Source organism: Labeo rohita, chromosome 10, assembly GCF_022985175.1.
Source record: "Labeo rohita strain BAU-BD-2019 chromosome 10, IGBB_LRoh.1.0, whole genome shotgun sequence".
Lineage (NCBI taxonomy): Eukaryota > Metazoa > Chordata > Actinopteri > Cypriniformes > Cyprinidae > Labeo > Labeo rohita.
This window is the reverse complement of record NC_066878.1, coordinates 8,953,291-8,979,933: the sequence shown is the minus strand read 5'-3', so window position 1 is coordinate 8,979,933 and position 26,643 is coordinate 8,953,291. Positions and strand designations below refer to the sequence as shown.

At 36.6% G+C, this 26,643-nt stretch overlaps 1 protein-coding gene across 8 annotated transcripts in view; it reads right to left on the bottom strand.

Moving 5' to 3' along the window:
- auts2a (activator of transcription and developmental regulator AUTS2 a) overlaps positions 1–26,643 on the bottom strand; it is a 466,844-nt gene that overhangs the window by 241,098 nt on the left and 199,103 nt on the right. For all 8 annotated transcript variants that reach the window (XM_051120205.1, XM_051120207.1, XM_051120209.1 and 5 more), the window contains one exon: positions 8,414–8,515. In XM_051120205.1, the coding sequence (XP_050976162.1) occupies positions 8,414–8,515 (102 nt within the window). The remainder of the gene's footprint in view (positions 1–8,413; positions 8,516–26,643) is intronic.

Here is a 26,643-nt window from a genome sequence, read left to right as displayed (position 1 = left end):
TCCGTGTAGATAAGTGTGTGTGTGTGCAGCGCTGTCCAGTTTTAGGCATAACAGCAAAGCAGAGCGGGACGAGTGGCAGGTTTATTGAGGTGCTGTCACCAGCCGTGTTTCGGGTCAGAGTGACTGACAGCTGATTTAGAGCAGTGCTGTTAAGCTATAAAGCAATCATAACCACTCCTGTTCTTTAGACACACTCCGTATCCCCTTCCACACTCACACCATGCACTGACAGTTATAAACACACTGTCATCCAGACAAGCAAAAACCACCTCACTACAATTCCTCAAATGCTGGCACACATGCACAAACAAAAACACTTTTTTTGCCACACACACAGGCACACATTCCGAACTCCTGTTTAACCATTTTAACTCCCGCCATGATAATCAGCTAATTATAGGTGCGGTGCAACTGCTATATCTAAATGCTTGTCTCTAATAAGGAACATTTCAAATTAGAGCGAGTGGGAGAAGAAGAGAGGGAGAGAACGGGAGTGACGAATGGAGACGGCAAAAGAACTACTAGATAATTGATGCGAGCAATTACAACTTCCATGTCGGAGCAAATTGGTCGGCATTTCTCAGCATGTAAGGGCCCCTGACCTCATTATAACAACTGTGTAGAAGAATAATCAAAATTAGCAGCGAGGTTTGAGGATCCGTGACAAACAGAGAGCGGAAAGTTTGACTCTAATGTAATCTGTTTCGACTTCAGCCACGAGAGAGCTATATCCGCAGGTCAAAACCTTCGGCAGAAACACGACCTCTCCGCAAAACGGCTGTGGACTCTTTCCACGTCCCGGAGAAATCAAATAATAACAGTAATCATTAAGAACAACATCTATATTATATGACATAAATCTGCTCCAGCGGCCATAATTACAGGGTGGAGATTGTTTTACCACATAGCGAAAGAATCCCCCAGCACAGGCAGAACTAATAATCTACAGCCACTAACCACGACGCTGGACTCAAATATGTTCACTGCAGAATGGCAAGAGGGCTACAAATCCTCGCAAAACCACTCAGAGAGTTCCAAAGCGAATGCCCGAGAGACCCAGAAAAAGAATGATTTTTCATAACATTGCATTTAGAGATGAAGTACTGGAAACACAAGCATAAATAAACTAGCTGCAATGCGTCTGTACTGAGTATTACTGCTTCCCACATGGATAGACAAATGCAGTTTCTATAAAAGTCTTTTTATGAAAGGTTTAAGAAACTTTAAAAAAAAAGAATAATTTTAATAAAAAATTTCAATAATACATTTATGAAAATGTTATGTTTGTACTGAGGACTCATGTTTAACGTTACAATTAACTATTCAGTTCTTAATCTGAATTCTGCTTCTGTTCCTCAAACCTCAAAAATTGAGTATGTTTCACCTATTATGAATAGCACTGCTGAGATTATGAATCTGAAATTTAATCTAAATTCTATATCCCTGAATCTGTTCATTCACCCTTAAAATCTATTATGAAAAGCACTGCTGAGATTCTGAATCTGAATTGAGATCTGAACTCTGTATCTAAATTTAATTCTGAATCTAAATTCTGATTGTGTTCCTTCTGACTCAAAATCGGGATAATGAGATTATGAATCAGAATTTGTATCTGAATTCTGTATCCAAACTGAATTCAGATTCTGTTTCTTCAAATTTAAAATCAAGACCGTCTCATCTATTATGAACAAACTGAATTCTTTATTCAAATTGAATTCTGTTCATTCAAACTCAAAATCAAAAAAAAAAAAAGTCAATGAAGCCGGTACGTTGATTAGTAGTAAAGCTCCATCACGTGCGTTCAGCTGGAGCGGCAAGTAATACACAGAGCCGTACATCACTGACAAGCTACGCCAAAATCGCGCTCAAAATCGAATTCGATTTTGCGGCCGATTTGGCGTAGCTTGTCAGTGCTTTCAATGCGTTCATCACGTACTGAACGCACGTGATGGAGCTTTACTACTAATCAAAGTACCGGCTTCATTGACTAAACGCGACTCACGACATCGTGCGATTAATCGTTGCAGCCCTACTTCAAACTCAAAATGAGGACTGTCTTACCTATCATGAATAGAACTGCTAAAATTATGAATCTGAATTTATATGGAAATTCTGTATCCCTGAATCTGTTCAATTACCGTTAAGATCTGGCTTGACTCATCTATTATGAAAAGCACTGGTGAGATTATGAATCTGAATTGATACCTGAACTCTGTATCTAAACTAAATTCTCAATCTTTATTCTGATTCTGTTCCTTCTGACTCAAAATCAGGTCTGTCTAATATTTTTCTATAATGAATGTAACTGCTGAGATTATGAATCTGAATTGATACCTGAACTCTGTATCTAAACTAAATTCTGAACCTGAATTCTGATTCTGTTTCTTCTGACTCAAAATCAGGTGTCTATTATTTATCTATAATGAACATAACTACAGACCTGAGACCTGAACTCTGTACTTAAACTAAATTCTGAATCGGAATTTGGATTCTGTTTCCTCTGACTCAAAATCAGGTCTGTCTATTATCTATCTAGAATGAATAGAACTGCTGATATTATGAATGTGAATTCTGATTCTGTTTCCCCAGACTCAACATGAGGTCTGTCTATTATCTATGATGAATAGAACTGCTGAGATTATAAATCAGAATTTAGTTCTGAATCCTAACTAAATTCTAAAAAATCAAATTCTGATTCTGTTCACACTCAAAATCAGGTTTGAATCCTCTATTCTGATTAGCACTGATGTGATGATCATTCCAAATTTAGTTTTTTTCCGAATAACACAAAAATTTGAATTCTGGACATAAACTCTAAATTAATTCACTCTGAAAATCTGCAGATTTCTCATCTATGCATGTGTGCACGTGTCGAGAACACGTCTTGATACGCTACACACCCGACCCCCGCACATGACAGCACACTAAACAGGCCAAACTGCCACCTGACCCTCAATGTAAATATTTCATTGCTCTGCCTCCGTTAAGACCGCACTGAATGATGAATGAGCAATAAAACGTGTTACCCAGAAATCCCAGAGTCCTGTCACTATGGCGACCAAAGAGCAGGTAATGTCATCGCTTTCTCTCAGCCGCTCAGTCTCTTTTTACTGTCTGTCTGTGCCTCTCTGCGTTAGATTAGCAGGCTGTAATGAGAGTTAAAGAGCCGCTTTAGGACTGTCCCCTCTGTAGGAGGGACGCCGCAGTGCCGACGATGTTAAATTAACTGTCATATTTAAACCTTTTAGTTTGGTTTTGTTCCCAGCTCGGACTGACCTCATTATCGTCTCCTGCTTTGTCTCTCATCAGCAAGATGGTGACGGGTGGGCAAAGGCAGCAAACGCTCAGGGGGCACGATGCGTCCGTCCCCCATCCCTCTCGGCAAACACACACACACCAAAAGAAAAGCATTAATGTGCTGTTTACTGGAATCCGGCGCCCTGTAATTGCCAATTTATTTGATAGGCAGCCGGATAATGATGGCATTTCACTCCTGCCGCAGAGACTAAACACATGTGTGTTTGATTCGGCCCGTCTCCGCCACACATCCCCTTCTCTCCTCTTCCCTTTGCCCTGGCCTCCAGCCACCCTGCCTGGGGAAACCGTGCCGCCATGCTGGCTTCAAACGCGGCTGAAAGGGGACCCGGGGCTTCGGAGCAAATACAGCAAGCCTGCCAATTTATCCAAGGTTTGGGGTTACCGCTGGCGAGAACAAGGCTGATGCACCATTTGTAGCTTAATGAGCTGGCAGCGCATGGGGACGGGGGAGAGAGGGAGAGGGAGGAGAGAGGGTGAGGAAAAGAGGAAAAGAAGGGGGGGGAAGAGAGCAAGATGTCCTGTGTGACCTCTTTTGACCCCAGCTTCCTTTCTGTCAAGCAAAGATCAACACCAGCCTCTGTCTCTCTCGTTTTTTTTTCATCAGTGCAGTGGAAAGGAGTACGAGAGAGAAGACATCATTAGCACACTGCCAAACAGTCTATAACGAGGGCTAGAATTACTCCTCGTAACCCCAACTCAAGCTTTTCCTTCGTTTTTGCTTCTCTTTTATAAAAATGGTGTGCGTATGCCGTCATGAATATATACAAACGATAAACACTTGTACATGCCAAAAATAAAGAATCTCTTTCTAGAAACTGTTTTTATTTTAGAAAATATTTGTGCTTTTTCAATGAATGCAATTATGTGGTGAATTACATTTATATTAGGGCTGCACAATTATTCGAATGCAATTTCCATGCACATTTTTGTCAGTTCTGTAATCAGCAGTAAATCTCCATCACCTGCTTTCAGATGGAGCAGCATTTACTACACAGAGCTGTAGTTCACTGATAGGTTATGCAAAAAAAAACCCAAAAAACGCAGGCAATGTTATTGCGTGATTATGAAATCTAAAGAAATCTTTTGTGATAATAACAGCTGTTTGCGTAGCTTCTTAGTGAACTACGGCTCTGTGTAGTACATCTGAAAGCATGTGAAAACACCACATTTAATAACATGTTTTTACTCCAAACTCACTTTATAATGTTTACATTTACATTGCATTATAAATATACTTTATTTTTATATTTTGGGGTTTTTTTTTGGGCCTTTAATGGCCAGGACAGTAGAGAGATGTCAGGAAAGTACTGGGTGGAGAGAGGGGAGTGGGATCGGCAAAGGACCTCAAGACAGGATTTGAACTCGGGTCGCTGCAAGCACAGTTGTGCTATATGTCGGCGGGCCACAAAGCTATTGGCGCCAACATAAATATACTTTATTATAAGTAAAATTATAATAAGAAGACCTCAGATAAACCATATATTGTCGTAGTCGTGTGTTTATTAGTCATGTTGAATTAATGAAAGCAGTTAAATTTGTTTATGCAGCTGTAGCCCATTTCCCGGGGTTTTTTTTTTGGCCGAATTTCGAGTTTCCGCATGAGAGCGCCCTCTGGCCTTCGGATGAAGATTTACTGCTGATCACAGAACCGTGCTTCACCAAAAGATGCATGACAATCGCAGCTTCTGCCTAATTGTGATTGCGCTTTCATTTCGATTTATCATGCAGCCCTAGTTTATACTATTAGGAAATCGCACAGTTTAGATGCTAGATGGTCCAGTGGGGTCATTTTTGTTAGCCTATACTTAGTTTCATTTTAAACTTGGAATTTAATTTAAAGGGATAGTTCACCCAAAGTTCATCAAAAGAAAATTCTGTCATGAATTACTCACCCTCACGTCGTTCTAAATCCGTAAGACCTTCGTTCACCTTCAGAACACAAATTAAGATATTTTTAATGAAATCCAAGAGCTTTCTGACCCTGCATAGACAGCGAAGCACCTGACACGTTCGAGGCCCAGAAAGGTAGTCATTAAAATAGTCAATGTGACATCAATGATTCAACCGTAACATTATGACGCTATGAGAATACTTTTTGTGTGCAAAGAAAACAAAAATAACGACTTAATTCAACAATTTCTTCTCTTCTGTCTCAGTCCTAGATCACGTTTAGATCACAATGCGTTTTTTTTAAATTATAGTCTGACGGAACATTTTCGAATGACTGGTTTGAATTGTTCATCTGTGTGGATTTATTTATTCCTTCAAACGTCATGCTAAAGTAAATAAGTGTTTGTGGGAATTTCCTGCATAACTTTGCAGGAACAAGTAAAGTTCTGCGCAATACCTGCAATCCTGTGCCAAAATTTAGGCCCTCCTCTCCTCTCCATATCTGTTATCTTGTACCTCTATGCTGGTATGAAGTGGCTTTTTTACGGTGTGACTATGAATAACCTGCTTCCACCATCCCCTCAGGGATGGGATGCTCTACTTTAAGTGTGACCCTGAGAAACTGCTCAAGCAAAAAAGCAAAAATAAGAAGTATCTCCAGCACCTTTCACCACTTCCTGTTTAGAATACTCAAGGGTTTCAAAATATTCAGCAAGAGAGAAACGCACAAAGGAGAAGTCCACTTCCAAAACAAAGATTCACATTTAATGTACTCACCCCCTTGTCATCCCAGATGTTCATGTCTTTCTTTCTTCAGTCGTAAAGAGATTATGTTTTTTGAGGAAAACGTTTGGACTGATATGGTGCCCTGATTTTCAACTTCCAAAATGCAGTTTAAATGCGGCTTCATACGATCCCAAATTGCCTTTCACTCCCTGAACGCTGTGTATTCTGACTCAAGACAGTTAGGGAATGTCGAAAAACTCCAATCGTATTTTCTCCCTCAACTTCAAAATCATTTCAAAATCATTCTACATCATTGCAGTTCTGACCCAGTCTTTGCAAGTGAACATGCAAAAAAGATCAAACACCCTTAGCAAAAAAGGTAAAACAGCGATATAGGACGATTTCGAAGTTGAGGGAGAACGAGATGGGAGTTTTTCGACATACCCTAACTGTCATGAAATGGAACAAAAGCAGTCCAGGCAAAGAAAGACAAGACGAGTGTTTGGTATTTAAAAGTATATAAATAGTATTATTTTTATTAAAGTAACCGATTGTTACGCTACATAAGACCCTTCTTTCTTGGCTGGGATCGTTTACCTCCGCATTTGGGATTGTTAGTAGCTGCATTTAAACTCATTTTGGAAGTTCAAAATCAGGGCACCTTAGCATTCCACTATATGGAGAAAAATGCTGAAATGTTTTCCTCAAAAAACATAATTTCTTTAACCTGAAGAAAGAAAGACATGAACATCTTGGATGACAAGGGGGTAAGTAAATTATTCGTAAATTGTTGTTCTGAAAGTGGACTTCTCCTTTAACAAACTGCCAATATTTAAATTTGAATTAAGCTCAAATACACACAAACAAGAATACATACAAAAATGTTAAACTGTTCTTATTTTATTCATAAATAATAAATGGTTCTCTTTATTTTAGTTTATTTTACTTGGTTTTAACTAAGTTCTTAAAGGACAGTTCACCCAAAAATAAAAATGCTATCATTTTTGAATCTTCACTTTTACTGGAGCTCACATCTAACACAGAAAAATGGGTTTAGAACAACAAAATTTTCTTTTTTGGGTGAACTATCTCTTTAAGACTCAAGTTAAAACCCATCACAAAAAACCCATTCTGCATATCTTTGTGTGCTGTTTTTACCTGTCCGATAATCAAACCCTATCTTGCGCTTCATCTCTAACTTTATCTGTTTCCCCCATTTCACTTACATTTCTTCTCTTCCCTATCTCCCTTCCCTTCTCCCGGCCCCCCTCTCATGCTTTATCTCTACGGTCTCCTCTCTCTTCCCTGACGAGGGGCTGCAGGTATCATTTCAATTTCTGATGTCAACATCAAATTACTTATTTCATTTCATGCCTGGCCAAGCATCCTATAGCTACACGCAGGAGCGGTCGCGCTCAACTCGTTCTGCCGTGTCTGTTCCGACGACTCGCCTCGCCCTCCAGCTGACAGCTCTAATTATGCCCGATATCTGATAGTGCCGGCACACACTCGCACACTCACATCTCCACTGCGGGAGGTTTGAAGAGGGCCTACGCCAGACTGACTGAGCTTCCACACGAGCCTGTGTATAAGATCCATAAACAAGACTTTCAGAGCAATGTAAACTGTATAGACTGCCTTTACATGGTCGAATGCCGCTTCAAGAGGGTTATATATGACTGTATGTGTGTGGAGTGTGTGATAGTACAAATTGGAAAAGCCGGTAATTATTGCCATAATGTGAACTTTGACAAATGGATATGTAAATATTTGCATATTAGATATTGACAGTAGATTTAGAATTCCAGTGCTTTGTGTATTTACAGTACGGTACATTACTGATGTCCAAGCATGGTCACCGGTACGTTTTTCACCGTGTTACTTCCTGTCGTCTCCACTTCTACGGTGTATAAGCACTGTCGCGCTTCAGCCTGAGTCTCCACTGAAGCTGCCAGCTGAGTAAATAGGATGTTCTTATCACCACCCGAGCACAAACACATACCAGAGCCTGCAGGCCTGAGGGTGCAGACAGCCTCCGCGCTCCTCTACCTCACACCCTGACAACACAAGCGCACACACTGAGCTCAAGAAGAGCTCGGCTCTTAAAACACTCCTATTGTTCCTGTTGGCACAGGGCCTTGTCAGTTTAACCAATGGAGTGGATAAGAGAAACTATAAAACACTGTTTAAATATTGAACCTCGTTGCTCTGAAGAACGTGGCAGATAAGAAATACTGATAATGATGAGGTGTCACGACTGTTATCGTAGGGAACTAGGTCTACCTTAACTCAGGTGTTAAAAATATACTTTCTGGTTGCTCATTCATGCAGTATCTAATAAGAATATCAATGGTGTACTTATACACTAATGACAGTTGTGCATATTATTTGTGAGCATAAATGCAGGACTCTCACAACAGCATTAAAAGCTGTTTTTTTGTTAGTATGTCGAATGATGCGCTTATTCGATTGGACTTACGTCTGTCAGTCTATCTCTGGAGCTGCTCCGGATGGAGGGTTTGGATTCTCCACTCACGCTCTCGCTATCGCTGTCTTTACAGTTGTTCTGGCCCGGCTTCAGCTGGAAAACACAAAGACAGCCAAAAACGAACAGTCAGATCCAGTAAAAAGAGAAAAAGCACTGAAAGTCATTTAACGTACTGTTACTATAGCGTAGGCCAGAGAAGAATAAAACTGATGCTCTCTGGATCAGAATACAATAATCTATTAAAGCTATGTAACCAAATAGATTACATTTGGATAGAAACCAGACCACAAAACTAATGAAAGCAGCTCGGTTAAAAGGCAGCTATTGGATATACAATAATGTTTGAAAGTTTGGAGTCTGGATTGCCCACTAAAGCTGCGTTTATTTAATCAAAACATACAGAAAAACAGTAATATTGTGAAATAGTTTTACAATTTTATTTGGCAAGGTTACATTTTCATCAGCAACAGACTTTAGTCATGTTAGACGCCATATTAAACTTACTTCAGATGAAAATGCAGGGCTCTAAACTTACTTTTCTTTTTAGGAGTACATGTGTCAAAATTTTTAGGAACACCTTCTAATCAATAATAAAATAATCTGATCAAAATTTAGCCTTTGCATTACGAGGTGATATTTGACTCTTTAAAGTGATTTACAGGGGAATTTTGTTTTTACCTTTGTAATGGCATTTTTCTAACTTTATTAAATGCAGGGTTGCCAGGTTTTCACAACAACACCTGCCCAATTGCTACAGGGGCTAAATATTAGGTCATTGGGGTCGCTTCAACCCGCAGACATGAAAAACAACCAGCGGCAACAATGTGAAAGTAGCCCACTTGGCAACACTAATTAAAAGTGTCATCTCTTATGTTAATTTTTTTTTTACATTTCTAATTAAAACAACACAATAAGAACAAGTAGAATACAAATAAGTTATCAATAAAATGAAATCAGTATTATCAAAATTAACTTTTACTACAGAGATGACAAAGAACACAAAAGTGGCTTGTAAATGAATTTTCAGATGTTTAATGAGGTTCAGAGGTAGCATGAGTGCAATCAAATTCATAAATTCATGTTGAGATTAATGTTTTAAATATAGAATTTAAATTACAGACATTTTAAATGACAGAAAAGATACTTTAAAAATGAAACTAAAACTGCCAGTAGGTATTTTCGACGACAAAATAGAACAAAGTCAGGCAATAGCGTTAAAGTCAGACAACGTAAGTCACTTAATATCACTTCTTGTTTATTTAACTTGTATTAAATCAATATCACCTTTACAAACTCCCTTAGAAATCATTAAAAGCTGTCACTCATCTTAGTTCATCGCGATCCCACAAAGTTCCATTATAATCACAAAGCTCACAATGAATCTCTTATTTACACTCTCTCTACACTTTGTTTATGAAAGGATTTGTGAGATATGTCTGTGATACATTAGTCAACATTGCAAAAACATAGAAACCTCTGAAGCTCCCCTGAGCGCAAATACAAATATGCTAATCGGGTCAGTCGCACTGGTGCTCTTAAATATTTTTTATTTAGCATATGAAAGCATATTCAGTAGCAAATGCGACTGAAATGGTTGTACTGTAGAGCCCTGAAATGAGGCTAAGAAGGATATACTTACAGTCCTTACAATACCATATGCTGTATAAAGGTCCTACTTTGCATGTAAGTTTTAGAACTGTTGAAAGACATTCTTTCAGCTGAACAATTGGTACAATCCACTGAATGCACTTGACTTCTATCCCTCAGCTTTGTTAGAAAACCTTTTATAACATTAGAAATGTTCTTACTGTCACTTTTTTCATCAATTGAATGAGTTTTTAATTGAATGAGTTTTTTCATCAATTGAACGAGTAAGATCTTACTGATCCTACTATATAAATTAGCAGAATACAAACTGCCAACCATACTTTGCTGCTGTGTTAATAGAGCCATTATGATGAGCGATCATATACAAGAAGCTGGTTGGATCCAGATTTCAGCACTTTCACTACAAACACATAAATGCTAAATAACTAAACACATTTAAGCAGTAGGTAGGGCTGGGTTTTGACACAAATTCCACATTTCGATTCGATTCTGATTCACAAGCTTACAATTTGATTCGATTTCGGGTTAAATTTGATTCAATATTGATTATGTTGGATATATATCAGGTATAGCACATGGCAAATTTTCTCAAGGAAAAAAAAAAAACTCTTAACAAATGATACAAATATATATGAGAGTCTATAATATTAAAGGTTAAAATGAACTGATTTGTATACAAATGATTAAATTACACTTGATTAAGTTTTTAGAATAATAACGTTACAATTACATCATTTACACTCCAATTCGTTTTTTGGAAATATAAACATTTAAATGTAGGCTGTCATAAAAACTACACAGATTTATTCAATCAAATTAAACATTGAAAAACTTGAATATGTTATATGGTACAAATATTTAGCAAAACGCTCCTCTCTAGAAGTCACTTTTCTAGGTGACTAACAAATCTGTTTTTTCTGATGTAAATGTGACGTTACGTGACATTGTTCATAAGCTGTTGTACTTACATCTTTGCGTGGCTGAAACACAGATTACATGAGACAGAATACGGATTTCGGCAGGTTGTACTCTTTCTTTTAACATAACTTCTGATGTTTATTCAAGTTTATTTTGTGCTGAAACTGGTATTAAAGCAGAGGAGATGATCAGTTCATGCTTCGCACTGCCGCTTCTCCTGAACTGAGGTGCTCCAGCGATCTGTCACTCCACATTAAACAGTGCCAAACCGGCATATATTGTTTGAATACTGTAATAAAATGGACAGAAGTTGAAATCTGAGACTTATTGCGATTATATAAATATAGCTTATTGCGATTTATTGGATGGGGGTGCACTATAATGTTCTGTTCATTAACTGAAAACAGGTTAGGCTAATTGATTCGTGGGATTAAAGAATTTTTATCATTTCGTAAAAACGAGAAACGATTAAAATCAAGAAATCAATATTTTTTACCCAGCCCTTGCAGAATAGGACACCAAATCCAGTAACCTAGATTCCATCTGTTTCCTTTTGCCAATAAAATAAGTTTCACATGCTAGAGCTTTGGCACAGCGTGTAACGCTCAGAGTTATAATAATAATAATAAATAAAATAAATAATTCATTCATCACAAAGAAATGCCTTTTCTCAGACTACTTCAACCTGTTTGGGTCTGGCCACTGACATCCATATGATTTCAACCACCGAAGCCTGACTTCATATCAAACTTAAGAGAAAGAGAAGTAAAACCCAACAACCACATCAAAAGCCGTTTTCCGTTCAAGTAAGCCACTCTCCCCATGCAAGAACCAGAGATTCACAGCAGGTGTCCTTCAGCAGACTAGAAATCATAAAGAACAAGAGCAGAGCGTGGAGGAGAAGGACGAGGGGGAAAACGGGAGGAGGACATGAAATCCAAAAACATCTGAGCCCCAGTAAAGTCTGGAGAACAATGGCATACTCCCGGGACCCGGCGAGTGTCGTCAAGGTCTGCGATTTACGTCTTCTGAAGCTTCGCCATTCAGACGGCTGCTTCCGCACCCCTCGCCCTGCCAAAACCCGCCGCCTTCATCTCTTAGCACATAAAAAGCCAGTTTTATGAGTCGAGATGAGCAGTAAATGACTGCAGTGTCACTTAATGGAAAAAGCAGAGTAGGCCACGGCGCACTGGGGGGTTGTTTACCGAGATGGAGAGATAGATCGGCCCGCTCATTTCTTTTCCTATCTTTCCCTCCCAGACATTCCCTCTCTTTCTCTGTCTCACTCGCTCTTTCATACTTCCTCATCACGTAGGAGAATAAAAACAGATTCTTTTGCGATAGTTCCTGACAAAGGCGGCGGGACGGGAGGAGGGAATAAGATGAGGGTCGGAGAATCTCTCTTTTCACTGGTGCAGGCTGTGGGTTGTTAAAGGCGCACAGGCGGGATAAGGGACTGCGGGGAAGAGGGCCCTTGAGTAAAGCACATAATTAAAATGAAACTGTTCCTTTTCTGTAGCCATTAGCTATGTGAAAGGATCTCTCTCAGAGGGAGAGCTCACTGACTCCAGGCAGAGACGCTCGCTTCTACCAGCAGGCCACCGTGATAAGAGGCCCGCACTGCTCAGAGAGAGAGAAAGTGAGAGTTGGCAATGACAAAAAGGAGGACGAGCAACTGTAAAGTCTGAAGTAAGACAGGTCATCTAGGTGTATCTGGGTGTTGAGAAGCAATGCGCTGAATGACTGCTTTTCTTATTCGCATCTACATCTCATTTTCAATAAGCTGCCTCATTAACTTCTACCTCAAGGGAAGAGTATCACTCAGTCAAGGTCAAATACTGTTTTGTCTTCATTTCGACTTCAGATGAGAGACACGTCAACCAAATGAGAAAAGTAAAAAGAGTCCAGTTGAGATCAGCACTTATCAAATTTGGCTGATAATACTTCGAAACCTCTTTTGACTCACTTGGTAGACTCATGTAAAAATGTGGTTTATAAATCCAATTTCAATACCTCTTGATGTAGTGGCATTAAAGGGACAGTTCATCCAAAATAAAAATTCTGTCATTAAAGGAGAAGTCCTCTTCCAAAACACAAAAATGCACAAATAATTTACTCACCCCCTTGTCATCCAAGACGTTCATGTCTGTCTTTCTTCAGTTGTAAAGAAATTATGTTTTTTGAGAAAAACATTTTACCATTTTTCTTCATATAATGGAATTCCAAAAGGCAGTTTAAATGCGGCTTCAAACAATCCCAAATGCGGCTGTAAACGATCCCAGCTGAGAAAGAAGGGTCTCATGTAGCATAATGATCAGTTAATTTAATAAAAAGAATACAATTTATATACATTTTAATGCCAAATGCTCATCTTGTCTTACTCTGCCTGGACTGTTTTTGTTCCGGTTCATGACAGTTAGGGTATGTCGAAAAACACCCATCTCTGTTCTCCCTCAACTTCGAAATCGTCCTATATCACTGTTTTACCTTTTTTGTTAAGGGTGTTTGATCTTCTTTGCATGTTCACTTTGAAAAGACTGCGTCAGAACCTCTGCAGTGATGCAGGATGATTTTGAAATGATTTTTGAAGTTGAGGGAGAAAATATGATTGGAGTTTTTCGACATACCCTAACTGTCTTGAGTCAGAATACACTGAGTTCATGGAGAGAAAGGCAAGACGAGCGCTTGAGATTAAAAAAGTATTTAATTGTATTTTTTTTTACGAAAATAACCGATTGTTTTGCTAGATAAAACCCTTCTTCCTCAGCTGGGATTGTTTACAACCGCATTTGGGATCGTTTGAAGCCACATTTAAACTGCATTTTGGAAGTTCAAAATCAGGGCACCATACCAGTCCATTATATGAAGAAAAATGCAGAAATGTTTTCCTCAAAAAAACACAATTTCTTTACGACTGAATAAAGAAAGACATGAACATCGTGGGTGACGGGTGAGTACATTATATGTGAATCTTTGTTTTGGAAGTGGACTTCTCCTTTAATTACTCACCCTCATGTCGTTCGAAATTCATAAGACCTTCGTTCATCTTCAGAACACAAATTAAGATATTTTTGCTGAAAATGATCATAAAGTTGGACTACTAATGTCACTTGGACTATTTTAAAAATGTTCTTACTACCTTTCAGGGCCTTGAACATGTCAGTTGCATTGCTGTCTATGCAGGGTCAGAAAACTCTCGGATTTCATGAAAAATATCTTAATTTGTGTGCCGAAGATGAACAATGATCTTATGGGTTTGGAACGACATGAGGGTGAGTAATTAATGACATGATTTTCATTTTTACACTTTCTTCTCAACTTCGACATGCATTCTGCTCATAAGCTCAAGGGACGCATATTAAAGAGGAAATAATATTACCGCATTAAAAAAGAGGCAAAATGACAAATATAAATAAACAAATTAAATTATTAAAAAAAATAATAAAAAAGGACAATTAGTAATGAACTAATCAAATATAAAACTATGGAAAAACAAAAATTGTATTTTGAAACTACTGTACAACTTCTGTATTTAATATCTCATTTAATTTAAGCTATTAAGCTCATAAGCTAATATGGATAACATTTTGTGCAAGCCTGCCTGTTTTCATTAGACTTATTAAAAACATTTGCTTTACAGTGAGTATTTTTGTGCTTGTTTATCTGATTATCATTCAACCAACTTAGAGTAGTTATGTCAACACAAACTTGGCAACAGCTGGTATTACTTTTCAATAAGTGGGTCTCGGCAGAGAGCTTACACTGGTTAACAAACACTTAAATAAACAGGTTTTAGATCAAGATTGGCCAGTTCAGGTGACAAGAAACTGGTAACAGATCCTGGCTGTAAATATTCTGGGCATTTAGTGAAGCCATTCATTATATGTGACCCTGGACCACAAAACCAGTCTTAAGCAGCACATGTATATTTGCAGCAATAGCCAAAAATACATTGTATGGTTCAAAATTATTGATTTTCTTTATGCCAAAAATCCCCCTCAGATTCCAGATTTTCCAATAGTTGTATCTCAGCCAAATATGGAAACGGCCAAAAATGGAAACTTTCAGATAATGTATAGATCTCAATTTCAAAATTGACCCTTATGAATGGTTTTGTGGTCCAGGGTCACATGTATTACACATGTAGTTCAAAATAAAAAGTGAAAGGTTTTTGAATGCAGGTTACTGCAGGACATGATGCATTAAGTTTCATCACTAAATAAACTACAACCAGGAAGCAGTTGTGCTACTCCCCATGCAAATAATCCAAATGTCTATGCAAAAAGATGGGGCGTATTTATTTACACAGAGTTGAGTTTAAAATCATATTAACTGAGCTATCGAACTCAGATAGTACATCTACCATTAACCAGTTAAGCAGATACTGTTAATACAGTAGCTTCCCCATTTAATTTCACTTAATGCCTCTTAAATAGCTTTTGAAAAATGAACGAGTACTTTTACCTCAAGGCTTGCGGGTCATTTCTTATGAGTTCTCCGAGTCATTTTTGAAGAGATTTGATTAATAGAGGCGTTAAACAAAAAAAAGTGCAATGCGGGTAGCCACGATAAATTACCATCATCAAGAAGTTGAGCTCAAATCGGGTTTCCACCCACAGTCAATAAATCAGAAAGCTCAAGCAGCTCTGTCTATAAACCTCTATGTCCACACATCGTCCATTACTCCACGTTTAAGGTTTAATAGGGTATCTCACTAACTATGAGTCTGAAGTCTAGACGCATAAAGTACGATATCCACTGTGCTCGTTTTTATCGCTCCCATGCTCGTTCTGGCACCGCTCCGCTCGGTTTTGGCATTTGATCGTTACCTACTGCCGCTCGCTAGATTAACTGTCATAACAAACGTAATGCAGTTTCTTGTAAAAATGATCTTTCTTTGGAAAGCAAGCATCTCCCATATGTACGTGCACGCGAGCGTGTACATAAAAGCGTTGTTTATGTGCGTCTGTGGGTTTTCTTGTGCAATCATAATGACGTTAATGAAGACTGACAGCTCCACCAGGTTGCACCATAAGGATAAACTCCTTTAACAACCCTGAGAGCAGAGCCTGAGTAAAGATTCCCCCTCCAGGAAGATAACAAACAGATGGTTTTCATATTCCAGCAACTAATTCCTCAACAATTAAAAACACAGTAAGACATTAGCATCTAATGAAACATTTAAACTACCAGTAAGTGCATCTGCCATTAATTTCAACACAGTAAGTTCTTGTTTTGCCTCAATCTGTTCCCTGTTAGGGCTGATTTCTCCCTCCCCCCCATCTGAGTTTACTGAAGTATAGAATTAACAACTGTTTTCAATAAGCAGTCAGCATGATTCCCTGGCACAAAAGCCTCCACGCTATTAAAGATTAATTTATGCTGCCAAGGCTTTGATGTCAGGCAGTAATGGAAAGAGCTTCTCGTTTCGCCTTGCCCATAAAAAGGTCAAAGAGACCTGTACGCGTTAACCCGGCTCTCGCGATCGCCCGCAAAAACAAAGCCCGTAGTCAACGGTTGTTTTATAGCGCTGTAATCACATTGCACTTAGCGGGAAACGAAGGTAGTCCGTTTCCAAACTTTCAAGCATAACAGCTTCTGACTGCATTACACTGATAGAGAGTCACATTTGCGAAGAAGTTCGGCTGTACGACGAGACTTTTTATTTGAAATTTACTGCGATTTCGCCCCGGCGCCCGCACCGGAGCTACGCATCCATTACGAGCGCCCGTACAACAGTCCATAAGCCTAAATGTATTTTATAGGGACTGTCTCAAAGACACAGAGCACAATAGCTCCGAGTTTCCACATAACAGACAGTTTTAATGGCCCTTTAAATGTAAAAGTGGGAGCGGCGGATTTCAGTGGCACTCCTGGAGAATGGTGCCTTGATCTGAAATAATACTCACATACATTAAGAGCTTGCTTGTAAAAGCTATATTAGTTTACAGCGAGATGGAAGCGCTTGTAAAGAGGAGAACGGCGCAGCTCAAGGCGAAAGCTTAGATGAGCGTCTATTCAAAGTTATCAACAGGAGATGGTGTTTTGCTAAGCATACTTGAGAGAAAAGTACAGTTTTGGTCGAAATTCACTTTTGGTGGAAACAAAGCTGGAGTAATGGGGGAAACGTCCTTTGAAATCCTCTGACTAGACTCTTAAAATGGCTTTTGAAGCTTTTATAGGATTATCGTTAGCACATGTAGTCAATTATTTCCTCTGCCCGCTTGCTGAAAAGTGCTTGCCGGTGTTATGATAAAATTTTACAAGTCTATTGAACTATTCCCACAGGCTCGGCACACAAGCCGACGCAGTCGAACATAAAGCCGGACTCGGGCGCGTTGGCCTTTTAAACGGCGCCGTTCGCAAACCCCAATACCCTTTTCATCTAAACCCCTGCTTTGAAGGGTTCGGCTGACCCTTCGCTTCCAGCGGAAGCCCGTGGGATTCTGTTGCTATCGGCTTCTGTTCTTCCTTAGTTACGCAGTACGGCAGCTGTGGAGCTCGACAGTAATAAAACCTGGAACAATTTACCAGCTTTTATTGTTCTTCTGTGGCGTTTCAGCGGAGCTAACCTGTCCTCCAAGGAGGCGAAAGAGAGAGTGAGAATCCCACTAGAGCGCCAATGAAAGAGGATCTCATTTACCTAAAAGCGCTTATAAATTTTTAATTTGCTTTAACAAGTAAATTAACAAGTCCCTCATTCGGGAAGTTTTATGGCTGCCTGCCACCGAGGGACAGCCATGAAAGTTTTATAGATAATCCACTAGTGTGCTAGGGCTGCTTGTAATAAATTGTCTATTTCCTGCTGCAGAGTCAAATCCCTCAGTTTCCAATGACTACACTTTAAATATCTCCCTCTCTGCTTTCTTTGCAGTGCGATGTAACGCCTGTTTTCACACCGGAGGAGACGGCGGCCTGCGGAGGGGGAATTATCCTGTTACTTGTGGAGGTGAGGAGGGTCTGGTCTATATGAGTCAGCTTTGGCTTACGTTCAGGAAACAATGTTAAATACTCCAGACTTCGTCGTCACGCAGGTCTGCGATTGGCTGGCAAGTTAAAGGGATAGTTTACCCAAAAATGAATATTCACCCTCAAAAGGTATATATTTTGAAGAATAATATCAAATAAGATATCCAAAACAGCTTGACTGGATAATTAAAAATGTTTTGTGGGATAATCATGATTAATTGGTTTGGTTTCCCAATCAGCTGTGGTGTAATAACTGTAACACATCTTTATTAATCACATCTTCATGTAAAGCTGCAAAAAGAAAAAAAAAAAAAAACCCTGATATCGCAATATGGCGAGTGTGATCATCAAATTGCAAAAGTGTTTAAATAAATATATGTGCTATGTGTGAAGTGTGGCAACTTGTGATCCACACAAACTCATCTTTGCACTGATGTTAGGTTTGGGTTGCTTATAACATGCATGTGGGAACATAATATGCACCAACCACAAACTTATATCACAAACAATATCCTTGCAGTTTTCTGCCAATTTAAAAGCGAAATGATTTGTTGTTTGAAAATGAAGAAATCAAGACAATTTAAATGTAATATATTTATACATATTTACATATTTATAAATATTTATATATTTTTATATTTACATAAATATATTTTTCTTAATATAATAAATCATATTTTATTATTCAGTGAAATATCACAATAGTGTTTTTGTTCGTTATTTTTAATTTATAACAATAAAATGTTAAATAATATTAATAACAATAATTAATAATAATAATAATAATAATAATAATTATTATTATTATTATTATTATTATATTCTACAGTCATATTTTTATATAAAGCCACAAAATATTTGGCTACAAACAAGCAGAAAAAATACTTACAAAAAACAAATAATATTTATTTTTATATAAGTCTAAATATATTTATAAATAATTATATATATTAATGACTATTTATATTTGTTTTTATATTTTATGTTTATAAAAATATTTATTTATTTTAATATAATATATAAGAAGTAATATTTTATTATTACGTGAAATATTACAACAGTATTTTTGTTATTTTTATTTTATAATAATAAAATATATAATAATAATAATACTTAATAATAATAATAATAATAATAATAATAATACTATTATTACTATTTTATAGTCATATTGTTATACCATTTACAAAATATTTTGGAAATATTTGGGAATATTATACAAGCAGAAAAAACATTTTAAAATAGCAATAAATATATTTATTTTTGAATGAATATAAATATATTTATAAATAATTATACATTTTCAATTTGTTTGTATATTTTATATTTATATATATTTATCTTATTATAATATATAATAAATAATACTTTATTATTCAATGAAATATTACAATAATATTTTTTAGTGGTTACAACAGTAAGCAGTAGTATTTTATTATTTTGAATTAATAATAAAATATTAAATAGTAATAATAATAATAATAATAATAATTATTATTATTATTATTATTATTTTATAGTCATGTTGTTCTATAATTTACAAAATATTTGGCTAAAAACAAACAGAAAAAAACTTTAAAATAGCAATTAATATACTCATTTTAAAATGTTCATATTTATAAATAATTATATATTTTTACATTTGTTTTTATATTTTATATTTATCTAAAAATATTACCCTTAATATAATATATAATAAATAATATTTTTGTATTATTTATTATAATATTACAATAGTATTTTAGTAGTTACAATAGTAAACAACAATAGTTTATTTTTTAAATTCATTATAATAAAATATTAAATAATAATAATAATAATTATTATTATTATTATTATTATTATTTTATAGTTACATTGTTATAATTCACAAAATATTTGGCTGCAAACAAGCACAAACACTTTGAAATAGCAATTAATATACTGTATTTTATATAAGTACAAATATATTTATAAATAACTATAGATACATTTATAAATATTCATATATTTTTATATTTGTTTTTATATTTTATACTTTTATAATTATATTTATCTTAATATAATATACAATAAATCATACTAAATACCTTAGCAAATAGCAATTGCACTTTTTAATCAGAAAGAAGAATCACAATTAAATTTCTTTCCCCCATACTCTCATGGCATATTGCTGTAACACACGTCTGTATATAGGTCAGAAAACACAAAGCTCTTGACTCTGTTGCCAATTAGTGAATTAAAAGGCCCTGCATGAGCTTCCTGGACCTCCGTCTGAGCGTTCTGGTTTTCTGGCAGCCAGCAGTAGTTGGATACCACTGTGAGCAGTTAACCTGAGTGAGCTTACCCTAAAGACAACAGCGCTTGACAGAAGGATGCAGGGGCCATCATAGCTGGTGCGGCGCGGCTGCAAATGTTCCTTCATTGCTTGGACAGCAACTGTGTCACCCCGCCAACCCGAGCGGCCCCGCAACGACCTCCTCGGCTCTGAGGGCCGGGGCTCTTAACCGCCGCAGACAAGCTGCCTGTATCGCATCCGATCTAAAGTAGCAGCCTGTCAACAGGGATCAGGGCTCGGGTCAGGCTAAAAGGCCTGCGTGGCTGTTTATTTAGGCTAGCGTTACGCCCGAGTACGTACTTCCGCTCGCACATTGTCGCAACGACCCTGTCCTCGCGAAGGGTTACGTTCGCCGCCTTTCTCCGCCAGCGCTCCAATCGACATCTCCATTCCCCCAAAGCCTCGGTTTTGTAGGTGACATCGCATCCTAAATGTCAGCAGAAACAATTTTGCGGGAATATTGCAGCTTTCATCAGCGTCTCCCGTTCCCCAAGGTGCGATCGCCATGGAAACGCTGCGGGCCCCCCTCTTCGCGGTCGGTAAGCTCAAGTGACATGCGACGACCTTCGGTGACCTTGTCAGGCGCTGCCGTCGTGACGGCAGAAGGGATCTTAACTGACGATTACCATTAGCTTTAACCTGCCTTTCATTCCACCTGTGTAAAAAGGCAGAGCTTTTAAGAAGCAAAAGAGAGTCGGCGTCTCTCAACAGAGGCCTGAGGGTAAATGAACCTTGAAGGAAGGATGAAAAGAAAGATAGATGGAGAGGAAAAAGAGAGGTAGAGGTGGACAGGGAGTAAAAAGAGTGCAGAGTGCAGTTTAAACCTCATAACTCAGACAAAGAGCGGCGTTTACTCACTTCAGCCGCTGCCTTGAGGACAAACCTGAGGACGCATTTATATGGATATAAAACTTAGTGATGTACAATGACATTATAGACAAATCAATATGCTTTTAACATCCATCCTCTGCTTGCGCTCAGCACTACTCCAGTTCCACTCCTACAAATGGCTCTATAATGTGATGCTCCTGCATACTGATATATGGGGACAATTCCCAGATTTAATAATGAACTGAAGAGCAGAGGAGGGAAGTGGGATATTACGAGCGACCGGAGACTTCAATTCTCTTAGATCATATCGGAACAGCTAGTTATGGTGCTCAGAATGACAATAAAAGATGAGGTCGTCAGGCTGCGAACACCACACGCATACCGGACAGACATGACTAGTCAAGGAATCTGTTTGCCTGACCCCGACAGGACCCCGTTTTTTGGGGGAAGTACATTTACATGTGTTTTTACCATGCAAACTGTCTAGTAAATACAAGATAAAAAAGCTAAAAGCATAAATATCAGACATAACAATAAGAAAAAATAAATTAATGTTAAAATATAAAATAATAAAAATAATAATAATAAAAAAATAATAATACATAGATGAAATGAGATAAATGAGAAAAATGAAGAAAAAAAATACATATAAATTTATAAATAAAATAAGAAATAATAAATAATTAAAGAAAATAAAATATTAAAATTGAAAAGAAATAAAGTTAAAATAAGAAAAGATCAAATAAATTAAATTAAATAAGAAATGCTAAATAATTAAAGAAAAATAAATATACAAATAATAAATTTATAAAATAAAATAAGAAATACTAAATAATTAAAGAAAATAATTAAAGAAAAAATTAATACACAAATAATAAATAAATACATATAGAAAATATGAAAAATATGGGAGCCAATTTCTGCCACTGAATAAAAAAAAATTAAAATTGTTATTGCGACTTCTCACAATTCTGACTTTTTTTCTCAAAATTGTGAGATATAAACTCACAATTGCAAGTTACAAAGTTAGAATTGTGTGACAAACTCACAACTATGAGTTATAAACTTAGAAATGCAAGAGAGTCAAAATTCTGACTTTTTTCTCAGAATTGCATGATATAAACTCACAATTGCGAGTTATAAAGTTAGAATTGCTAGAGAGACACAACTCTAACTTTATTCGTAGAATTGTGTGATATAAACTCACAATTGCGAGTTATAAAGTAAGAATTGCATGACAAACTGGCAATTGCGAGTTGCAAAGTCAGAATTGTGAGATATAAAGTCAAAATTCTGACTTTTTTCTCAGAATTGCATGATCTAAACACAATTGCGAGTTATAAATAGGGCTGCACGATAAATCTAAATGAAATCGCGATTAATCAAAAGCTGCATGCATTGCGTATCTTTCAGCGAAACATGGTTCTGTGATCAGCAGTAAATCTTCATCTGAAGGCCAGAGGGCACTAGAAACTCCAAATACGCCCGAAGAAGACAGACAGGGAATCACGACTGCTGCAGCTGAATAAACAGAAGATTTAACTGCTCTCAGTGATTCAACGACTTCAATTAAATGTTATTAAACGTTATTAAATGTGGTACTGTCACATGCATTCAGATGTAGCAGCATTTCTACACAGAGCCGTAGTTCACTGAGAAGCTACACTGTCATTATCGCAAACGATTTCTTTTGATTTCATAATCACGCAATTAAATCGTCTGCGATAATGAACGAGATGTAGCGTAGCTGTTCAGTAAACTACGGCTCTGTGTACTAAATGCTGCTCCATCTGAAAGCACCTGCTTGAGATTTACTACTGATAATCGATTAATCATGTAGCCCTAGTGATAAAGTTAGAATTGCAAAAGATAGTCACAATTTGGACTTTTTTTTTTTATAATCGCATGATATAAACTCACAATTGCGAGTTATAAGGTCAGAATTGCATGACAAACTCGCAACAGCAAGTTTTAAAGTCAGAATTGCGAGATATAAAGTCAAAAATCTGATTTCTTTTTTTAGAATTTCGTGATATAAACTCACAATTACAAGTTGTAAGGTCAGAATTGCAGGACAAAATCGCAATTGCGAGTTATAGTCAGAATTTAAATAAAATTCTGAAAAAAAAAAATTCTGACTTTCTCAATATTGTGTGATATAACTGTCAAAATAAAGTCAGAATTGTAAGACAAAGTCACAATTAAGAATTCAAAACAGTCAGAATTGCTTTACAAGCTCACAATTGTGAGAAATAAAGTCAGAATTGAGAAATAAAATGTGCAATTCTGACTTTTTTCTCGAAAATGCGAGTTTATATCCTACTATTCTGACTCTTTGCTTAGAATTGCGAGATATAAACTCGTAATTGCGAGTTATAAAGTCCAGTTTTGCGGGGGAAAAAATTCTGAGATAACAAAATTCTGAGAAAAAAAACTCTACAGAACTCTATGGAAGCCTGTTTCCACCACTGAAAAAAAAAACACCAAAAAGATAATTGTGACTTTTTATCCCGCAATTCTGAAAATTCTCAATTGTGTGCGGTTATCCGTAAAAACCACACACAATGTACTTTATTAATTTGAAGGGATTTTGTACCTTTTTTGTTTTTACAGGTGTTCTACCTGTGAATTCTGCACTTTATTGTGTTATGTTGTGGTTTAGGGTTAATGGAAATGTCCATAAAATTATATATAGTTGCTGGAAGCCTAGTTGACTATCTTGACCCAACCCTAACGGAAAGATAAATACAACTTGGCTGAAATGAAGCAGGCCAACCGGGTCTTGGAAGCCAAGTAGATATTTCCCAGAATGCAGCAGATGCGCAGAGGGCAGAGCGTCACAGAGAAGCCAGAGAATTTAAGCTAGCAGGCCAAGCGCTTATCACTACATAACATTTCATCAAAGAAATTTGTGCGCAATTAATTACATTCCCAGGCCTCCGCGATCCGGCCGTAGCTGTTACTCGGCTATCGGCTTTCAGGGCTCGCCATCTCACTAAGCCTCGCTCATGGTGCCAAGTCACATCCCCCAACACCAGCCAGCCTCAATAAAAGAGAACGAAAAAAATCTCCTCTCTTCTCAGCTTGCAGGGGCTCTCATTCCTCTTTTTTATTGCCATTTATTTTCCTCTAGGAATTCACTGCCAGTATATTGGCAAGCCTTCCAGTAGATGGAAGCAATGAAATTTAGCGCGGACACTTAACACCGGGTCAAGCCATGCGCGCGGCTCATGTGTGGCGGTAATATGATAAACAGGGGTATCTAGTGCGGTTGAAGCCGCTTTTATTTTTTCTCCATCTGTCTATGATGAAAGTGACAGAGAGAATGTGCACCACTGGTGTGGAATGCTGTTTATTAGTCGCTTTCTATATTTATACGCTCTTTACGGCCACGGATGTAAACAGGTCAGGACCAGAGTGTCATCTAACAGCAGACGCGCAGAAATCTCTAACTGAGCATTAACATACTAAACAAACCAACGGAAATGGCTAATGGAGAGTTTAAGTGTTTCCACTCCATTATCACACAGACAACAAACAAAACACGACACAGCTTGAAACAAAACGGTGAATTACTACAGAAGTCGCATCAATGCATCTTGCTTACTGTTTCTTCGAATCCACATCCTTATGTTTGTCATGCCATCTCTCTAATATAACGTTAGAACAAAAAATATTTTACTATTAAAAAAGACTGTCTGCTTATGTCTAAACTCTTATAACCCCGTCAATAAAATTCTGTGTGACTGACACAATAACATTCACATATATAATCACAATGCAATAAAACTAGATAAGAGCCACTAGCATGATAGTAAATGTGGGTGTGTGATGTGTAAAAGCGCAGGTTAAGTGCATAAACCACTGATATGAAAACATAAAACACTCATATTGTTAGAGGAAACGCTGCTATGATACCTGGCAAAATAAAGTCATTCTATAAATTCAGTCTGTATTGTAAGGACAACATTAACCGCTTCCCAACGCATTTAACTTCAGTCTTGTCACAGCTTTCCAAATGAAAGAACATTTGGTAGGAAGTAATGGCTTTATTTGAAAAGATTTGACTCGATTACAAAATGCAGAGATATTAAAATCCATGTCAATAAAAGATAAAAGGCTAAAAAACGATACTGTTTTGTCTAAAAAATAAATAAATAAATAAAAGCCACTAAACTGAAAACCATAAAAATGGACGACCAATGTGCTTTACATAGATCACATAAAAAAACAACAAAAAATCACAAGCATAAAATAGCAACAAATCACAACATTCAAGAACTAAAATCAACTTTAAGTAAATGTTAGATGATGGTAAAGGTAATCTAAACAAAAATAGGAGAAATTAGCACAAACAAAAACAATTCATCACGATTAATCACGATTAATCACCTCTAAAATAAAAGTTTGTGTTTAATATATGCAACATATGTGTGTGTGTTGTGTATATTTATTATTCATGTATAAATACACATGCGTACATGTATACATTTAAGAAAATTGTTATTTTTATATGATACTATATCTAAATATATTATACATTATATATACGATTAATTATGATTAATCGCATTCAAAATAAAAGTTTGTGTTTAAATATTATTTATGTGTACTGTGTATATTTATTATATAGATATATAATTACACACACACACATATTTGGGCTGTCAAACAATTAATCGTGATTAATCACTTACAAAATAAAAGTCTGAGTTTTCCTAATATATGTGTGTGTACTATGTGCCTAATATATGTGTGTACTACAATAATAATAATAATAATAATAATAACTATTATTATTATTATAATATATTTAGGAGAAATATTTATGTACAAAATATTTTTATTTATATATAATAGAAATTATAATAAATACATATACTTGTAAATATTTCTTACATATATACATTAATTTGTTTGTATTTATATATACATAATAATTACACACAGTACACACACACATATATTAGGCAAACTCAAACGGTTATTTTGTATGCGATTAATCGCGATTCATCGGTTGACAGCCCTATACAATTTTCTTAAATATCTACATGGATGCATGTGTAATTACATATAAATAATAAATATACACAGTACAGTATAATAATACAAAGTTCAATACAATAGTATAGTACAAAGTAATAATATGTAAACACAAACTTTTATTTTGGATGCGTTTAATCGCGATTAACCATCTGACAGCCCAATACATTTTGATGAAATATTGTGAAACCAAACGTAAAAATCGTGATGTTTTCTTTCTCGCCATTATTGCATAAAAAATAAAGGTCATAATTATATATATCATGATACTATTTATGAATTCTGTGGTTTCTGCAGACTTTATTATGAGAAAACATGCATAATGTAAGTTATGCATGAGGCCCTGATCTGTTTTGATGAAAAATTCTCTAAGAGTCACACACAACATTAATTTGTTCAGACGCTGGTCTTTATTTTTCATAGTCGCCTGTAAAGATAAGGCGTGTAATAACCCAAGGCTCTGGGTGGGCCATTCTGGGAATGCGGGACACAGGTGATCAGTGTGTGTTTCGGAGTATACGATTTACACTGTGTT